At 44.0% G+C, this 7396-nt stretch overlaps 1 protein-coding gene across 1 annotated transcript in view; it reads left to right on the forward strand.

Moving 5' to 3' along the window:
• Nucleotides 1-5691, forward strand: part of rgs9a (regulator of G protein signaling 9a) — a 36965-nt gene extending 31274 nt beyond the window's left edge. The window contains exons 13-17 of the mRNA XM_004573128.2: nucleotides 207-322; nucleotides 3241-3328; nucleotides 3843-3981; nucleotides 4079-4161; nucleotides 5065-5691. Coding sequence (XP_004573185.1) covers nucleotides 207-322; nucleotides 3241-3328; nucleotides 3843-3981; nucleotides 4079-4161; nucleotides 5065-5221 — 583 coding nt within the window. The 3' untranslated portion in view covers nucleotides 5222-5691. The remainder of the gene's footprint in view (nucleotides 1-206; nucleotides 323-3240; nucleotides 3329-3842; nucleotides 3982-4078; nucleotides 4162-5064) is intronic.
• Nucleotides 5692-7396: the final 1705 nt, after the last annotated feature.

Raw genomic sequence — 7396 nt, forward strand, 5'->3', positions numbered from 1 at the left:
GGACACAAAAGAGACACTGCTATGACCAAAATGCAAAAACAACAGAGTCCCTAGAAAACAACATTTTCAGGAACTAGAAGATGATTATCTTATAAAGGAACAAGTAAAAAGTTCAGAACCAAACTTCAAACCCTGGACGAACCCAGGGACCACGGCAGGATGATGATGGATGTCCCAATAGTGACTGAACCTGTGTTTGTCCTCAGGGTTGAAGTTCCTACTAAAATGCGTGTGGAGCGCTGGTCCTTCAGCTTATTCGAGCTGCTGAGTGACCTGCGAGGGCGAGATGACTTCAAGATCTTCCTTAAGAAGGAGTTCAGTGGTACGTCAACAAATGTCGTTCATCACAGTTTCTCTTCTTGGTAGAGTTGAGAGTTCTGCATGACTAAACAACTACAAGCATGGAGTTTTATCCATGTTTAGCTAAATACAGTGAAGATTAGGACACATTTATGCTTTATCATGGTGATGGGTGGTAGATAAAACAAAGGGAACATGGATGTTTCAACTAAACTGTGAAACACCCACGTCAGCCATATTTCTTTCACAATAAACATCAGGACCCTTATTATTCAACATAGAGCTCATTTGTATTTATTCAGTCTTCAGTTTATTTTAGTTTTGTCAGATCTTCGTGCCAACGATTGTGGAGAGGTTTCCATAATTTGACAAAAATGTTACACTTTGGCTCCACTGGTGGGGTTAGATGAACCACCAGTGTCTTATAGTGTCTTACTATTTATATTTTATCCCTGCACATTTGGCGTGGAGCCCCCATGATTTCAAATCAAATCAAATCACTTTTTATTGTCACATCACATGTGCAGGCACACTGGCACAGCACATGCGAGTGAAATTCTTGTGTGCGAGCCCCACAAGCAGCAGAGATGTGCAAACACAACAACACAAACGAGCAAAATACAAGAATGGCCAACCTGAAACTAATAAATATATGTACAATATATAATAGTGTATGCATTTCTGGATGTGTATACTAAATATTTTCCTACGTGTGTGTGTGTGTGTGTGTGTGTGTGTGTGTGTGTGTGTGTATACACATTTTTACAAATTAAATAGTAAAAAAAATAAAATAATAATAATAATAATAATAATAATAATAATAATAATAAATATATAAAATATACAGAGTTGAATATGTGCAAAACAAGTGGCATTTATATACAGTGTGTAGTGCATAATGTTGAAGTTCCAGTAGTGAAGCTGAGGTGTCTATGACGTGTTCAGCAGTCTGATGGCCTGATGGAAGAAGCTGTCTCTCAGTCTGCTGGTACGGGACCGGATGCTGCAGAACCTCCTTCCTGATGGAAGCAGTCTGAACAGTTTATGGCTGGGGTGACTGGAGTCCTTGATGATCCTCCCCGCTTTCCTCAGGCAGCGCTTCCTGTAGATGTCTTGGAGGGAGGGAAGCTCACCTCCAATTATCCGTTCAGAGCACCGCACTACTCGCTGGAGAGCTTTGCAGTTGTAGGCGGTGCTGTTGCCATACCAGGTGGTGATGCATCCAGTGAGGATGCTCTCAATGGCACAGCGATAGAAGGTCCTGAGGATGCGGGGGCTCATGCCGAATCTTTTCAGTCTCCTGAGAAAGAAGAGGCGCTGCTGCGCCTTCTTCACTGTTTTGTTTGTGTGTACTGACCACGTAAGATCCTCAGCCAGATGTACACCAAGGAACCGGAAGCTGCTCACTCTCTCCACAGCAGCGCCGTTGATGGTGATGGGGGTGTGTACTTCTCTGCACCTCCGGAAGTCCACTATCAACTCCTTTGTCTTTGCGACGTTGAGGGTGGGATGGTTGTCTTGACACCAGTGGGTCAGGGCGCTGACCTCCTCCCTGTAAGCCGTCTCATCACCGTTGGTGATAAGACCCACCACTGTAGTGTCGTCCGCAAACTTCACAATGATGTTGGAGCTGTTAGTGGCCGTGCAGTCGTAGGTGTAGAGTGAGTATAGGAGAGGGCTCAGTACACACCCCTGTGGAGCACCAGTGTTCAGTGTGATGGGGGATGAGGTGATGCTGCCCAGTCTGACCACTTGGCGTCTGTCAGACAGGAAGCTAAGGATCCAGCTGCAGAGGGAGCTGCTCAGTCCTAGATCCTGCAGTTTCCTGTCCAGCTTCGAGGGAACGATGGTATTGAATGCTGAGCTGTGATCTACAAACAGCATCCTCACATACGTGTCTCTCTTCTCCAGGTGTGACAGGGCAGTATGTAGTGTCAGGGCTATGGCATCATCAGTGGACCTGTTGTGGCGGTATGCAAACTGTAGAGGGTCCAGTGAGTCGGGTAGTGCAGAGCAGATGAAGTCCCTGACCAGCTTCTCGAAGCATTTGCTCACGATGGGGGTCAGGGCTACAGGTCGCCAGTCGTTCAATGAGGAGATGGTGGAGGATTTGGGTACAGGGACGACGGTGGCCATTTTGAAGCAGGCTGGGACTACAGACAGAGAGAGGGAAAGGTTGAAGATGTGCGTGAACACTCCAGCCAGCTGAGCCGCGCATGACCTGAGGACGCGGCCGGGAATCCCGTCCGGACCAGTAGCTTTGCGTCCGTTCACCTTCCTGAAGCACCTCCGCACATCCTCCTCAGACACAGTGTGCGCACTGACGTCATCCGCGGTGCGCACACTGTCCGGTCTCATGGTGTTCGCTGTGTCGAATCTAGCGTAGAATACGTTTAGATCCTCACACAGAGAGGCCGTGGTCTGCGGTGTGCTGGTTTTCCCTCTAAAGTCTGTGATCGTGTTTAGTCCCTGCCACATACTCCGAGGGTTGTCAAACTGTTGCTCCACCCTGTCCCTGTACTCACGTTTGGCTGCTTTGATCGTCTTCCGGAGTTGGTAATGTGCTTGTTTGTAGTCCGATGTGTTCGCGGAGGCAAAGGCGGTGCTCCGTGCCCCCAGTGCCGCGCGAACATCTCCGTTAATCCAGGGTTTTTGATTTGGGAAGGATTTAACTGTTCTGGATGGGACGACATCTTCCACGCATTTCCTGATAAATCCACAGACTGAGTCTGTGTATTCATCAATGTCTCTGGCGGCCACGTGAAACATTTCCCAGTCCGCGTGATCAAAACAGTCCCGCAGCGCAGACTCCGATTGGTCCGTCCAACAGTGCACCGCCCTGTTGTTGATTTTGTTGTATATGTACAATGACAACTCCATAAGTCAGAAAACTGTCATACTTATTAGGATCTAATGTGGTATATGGTGTGTGCACATCAGGTGAGAACTTGGCTTTTTGGGAAGCAGCAGAAGAACTGAAGTGGGGAACCTCATCGTCTATGTCAACAAAAGCTGAGACCATCTTCAAGTAAGACAAATAATCTAACCTCATTCTTCTTTCTTTGATTTCTATTTTACTTTATTTTACATTCCACATTTTTACATTTAAATTCCACATTTTGTGTTTTCTTGAGACCCGTCCAGCCATCCTGGTTACACAATACATCTTTGTTTCACATGAGATTCAGTTTCACACTTTACAATAGCTTTTGATTCAATTCACTTAGACAGCGCCAAATCACAACAACAGTCACCTCAAGGTGCTTTATGTTGTACAGTAGGTCGTCCAATAATACATACAGAGAAAACCCAACAATCATATGAACCCTATGAGCAAGCACTTTGACGACAGTGGGAAGGAAAAACTCCCTTTGAACAGGAAGAAACCTCCGGCAGAACCAGGCTCAGGGAGGGGCGGGGCCATCTGCTGCGGTGAGGGGAGGAAGACGGGGTCATTTTAAATTGATTTCAGGTTTTCTAAATCTTCACTCCTATAACTTTCAGCCATGGAGGAGATTGATGTAGAATGTGTGTGTATGCAGGACCTTCCTGGCCCCTGGCGCCCCCCGCTGGATCAACATTGATGGCAGGACAATGGGTCTGACAGTGAAAGGTCTGGAACATCCTCACCGCTATGTGCTGGAAGCAGCACAGACGCACGTCTTCCTGCTCATGAAAAAGGTGTGTCCAGATTCATGATTGGTGTGAGGGTCAAAAATGATCTGTTCATACCAACACGTGGAGGTTGCTAGCATGCTCATGTTTTTGATTGGCACAGGACACGTTCTTCCGTTACCTCAAGTCACCTACATACAAGGACATCCAGAAGAAGGCACTGAACCCTGAACCGCACAACTTCAGGTTAGTATTCTACATAATGTAGACACAGAAGCTGAATTTCAGGTACCACTTATTCCAATTTAAAATGATCCAAACAGGAAAAACAGGGAAGGGAACCTCTTACTATATTGGGATATATTACCACATGTACTGACGTACACACAGGCAGTACTTTTTGCCTGGATCCTTCATAATAGTAATCCGACTACATCACAAACTTTTGGAATCACAAACTTTTCCATACAGATCTCTATATAAGGAGACATGTTTAAATCCAGGCTGAAACAGGAAGTGGTGACAGTGTTGTAAGAGAGGCCTGCAGTTAATAAGAAAGGATGACTGTATGAAACTGAATAGTGTCTGAAGTCCGCAGGGGAAGAAATCAGTTCCTCTGAGACCGTCACTGTGGCTCAAGTAAAAAATGCTTGGAATTTAAGTTTATATGAAAAAGACGAAGACTAAAAGAAAAAGAAGACAGAAAGAGGAGAAGCACTGCGTCACTGCAATGGGAAAACAAAGTAAATAAAACTTCTCCAGCATTCATGGGATAGAAGCTCCTGTAATGATAGCGCCATTTTCAAATTGAAGATAAGAACATTTAAGATGAGACAGCATGAGGGATGTTTACATGTTTAAGTCTGGTCCACAGACCCACTGAGATCTGATGTGTTTTTAAAAGCCCTCCCTTCACACCATTTGGATTGGCATCACATTCAAATATTATTTTCTGCGTTGTGTGTCACCAGTTGCTCCTCCTGTGCGTATAGTGGTCAAACAGGTTTACCGTCTAATCATTTGAACCCAAACCAGGGACAGGACAAGTAAAGAGCATAACATTCTACAATCGATAAGCAATGTGTGTTTCACAACTTTACTCTGGTGAAAGAGGCTTTTTTGTCATTAATGTTTGTATTTCCATCCAAGTCCTGCCAACCTGGAGCAGAATGCTCTCAACCGGAGCCCGGGCATCCACCCCATCATCCTCTGGCAGCAAGAAGAGGAGGAAAAAGCCAAGGCTGCCGCTGCCTCCGCTCCAGTGGATGTCAAAGCCATGATGAGCAAGATCGACAGGAAGAAGTAGAAAAGTATAGTGCAGGTGTGTTTGTATGCACGCAGGTTCGTTTAAAGCAGTCCTCTTTGTAGCTGGATACATGAAAGGTCTCACTTTACTTATTAATGGTCTCCTGTTTTAGTAACTGTGAGTTATTTTAAATTGGAAGGAAAAACTTGGGCTTTCAGGGCCAAGATCTGGAGAAACACGGGCTGAGCCATCAAAAGCTTTTCTTCTGTCTGTGCACAGATTACATTTCATTTGCTTATTTGAGTGAAATAATCCTAAAGACAAGTTACAAACGATCATTTACATATCACATTTTCTGATGTACTTAAAGCTGTTTCTACAGTTTCTACTAGTCAGCAGATCATATTTCATGTATATTGTGTTAGCACAGTTTGTTAATAACACTCTTACTGTTGTGAGTCTACAGGGTGGACCATTTATATGGATACATGGTAACAACATGGAAATGGTTGGTGATATTAAAGTCCTGTTTGTGGCACATTAGTATATGTGAGGGGGCAAACTCCTCAAGATGGGTGGTGACCATGGTGGCCATTTAGAAGTCGGCCATCTTGGATACAAGTTTTGTTTTTTTCAATAGGAAGTTGTTGTTGAAAAGCTACTGTAAATTTACGTTGAAACCAAGCACACCATTGTTTTTCTTGTGACATTACCAATAAGTTTGATGTGTCACATGGCCCTCTTCCTATTGAAAAAACAAAAGTTGTATCCAAGATGGCCGACTTCTAAATAGCCACCATGGTCACCACCCATCTTGAGGAGTTTGCCCCCTCACATATACTAATGTGCCCCAAACAGGACTTTAATATCACCAACCATTCCCGTGTTGTTACGGTGTATCCATATAAATGGCCCACCCTGTAGAACTGCAGTTGCACATATACACTGCTGTCATTACAGGGTTTTGTTTTGGTCTTATTAGATTAAATGTGTCACAATCGTGCAAAATAGTATTTCAGTGCATGTCAATGAAAGAGTATCTGTGTAGCATCCAAGTGTGGACCATGTCCCAAAAATACAAATAAATGAATTCTAATAAATAAGCTCAATATGTAGAAGACTTTGAATGTCACAGCTGATTTTTTTTAACTTTCACTGATGTTTCTTTTAAACAGCCAACAGTCCCTACTGATACATGGTAAATGGCCTGCATTTGTGTAGCGCTTTACTCAGTCCCAAAGCACTTTACACTACATTCAGTCATTCACACCTTTGTGATGGCAGCTACATTGTAGCCACAGCCGCCCTGGGGCGCACTGACAGAGGTGAGGCTGCCGGACACTGGCGCCACCGGGCCCTCTGACCACCACCAGTAGGCAAACATGGGGTTAGTATCTTGCCCAAGGATATTTGGCATGCAGCTAGGAGGCAGCCTGGGATCGAACCACCGACCTTCTGATTAGTGGCTGACCTGCTCTGCCACCTGAGCTACAGCCACCCCAAGATATATCAAGGATACATCAATATTGGCATATATACTGTGTTTGTATTCAAATCAAAAAGAGTTTATTTTAACACAGCTGTGCAAAAACACGCTTATGATCATTTATTAATGGTGTCTGTGGCTCAGATGCTACAGTAGGTTGTAACACTGGGTACGTTTATAAATAAGATTATTTACAACAATTAAAGCACAATAAATACCAAAGAGAACCATGTTCAAACAAAAGGAGAATGGTTTAATCTGCTGATTTTTTCTTAAAAGGTTTTTAACTGTTTTTAAAGACTCCACAGAGCTTAAGTGTGAACTGTTTTAAAGCCTTGGAGCCAAAGACGGAAAGACTCTGTCCATCTCAGTCTTCAGTTTTACGTGAGATACAAATAGTTTGGATGAGAACTGTGGAGACCGACCTTCCAGTGCTCTGTATGCTGCAGTGATAATCCTGAGCCATCTGTGGGTGGATGAGTGTGAGCGAGATGAAGTACAAAGAAGTGATGTGCGCTAAACGTGTATTAATGTTTGAGTTTTAGGTAAGAAAAGCCTCTATATGTGTCAGCTCTGTTTGTGCTTAAGAAGTGCACAGCTGTAGTCAACAAGTATTTTCATGATAAGTCGCTAACCTGAGAAACACTTCATATCAATCAACACTTTCAGCATCTTTTTAAACCAAAGGTCCAAATGTACTAAATAAATAAATAAAGGTGATTGAATCCCTGGTTAGCAGAACCCACAGT

This window comes from Maylandia zebra, linkage group LG4 (assembly GCF_041146795.1).
Source record: "Maylandia zebra isolate NMK-2024a linkage group LG4, Mzebra_GT3a, whole genome shotgun sequence".
In the NCBI taxonomy this organism is placed as follows: Eukaryota; Metazoa; Chordata; class Actinopteri; order Cichliformes; family Cichlidae; genus Maylandia; species Maylandia zebra.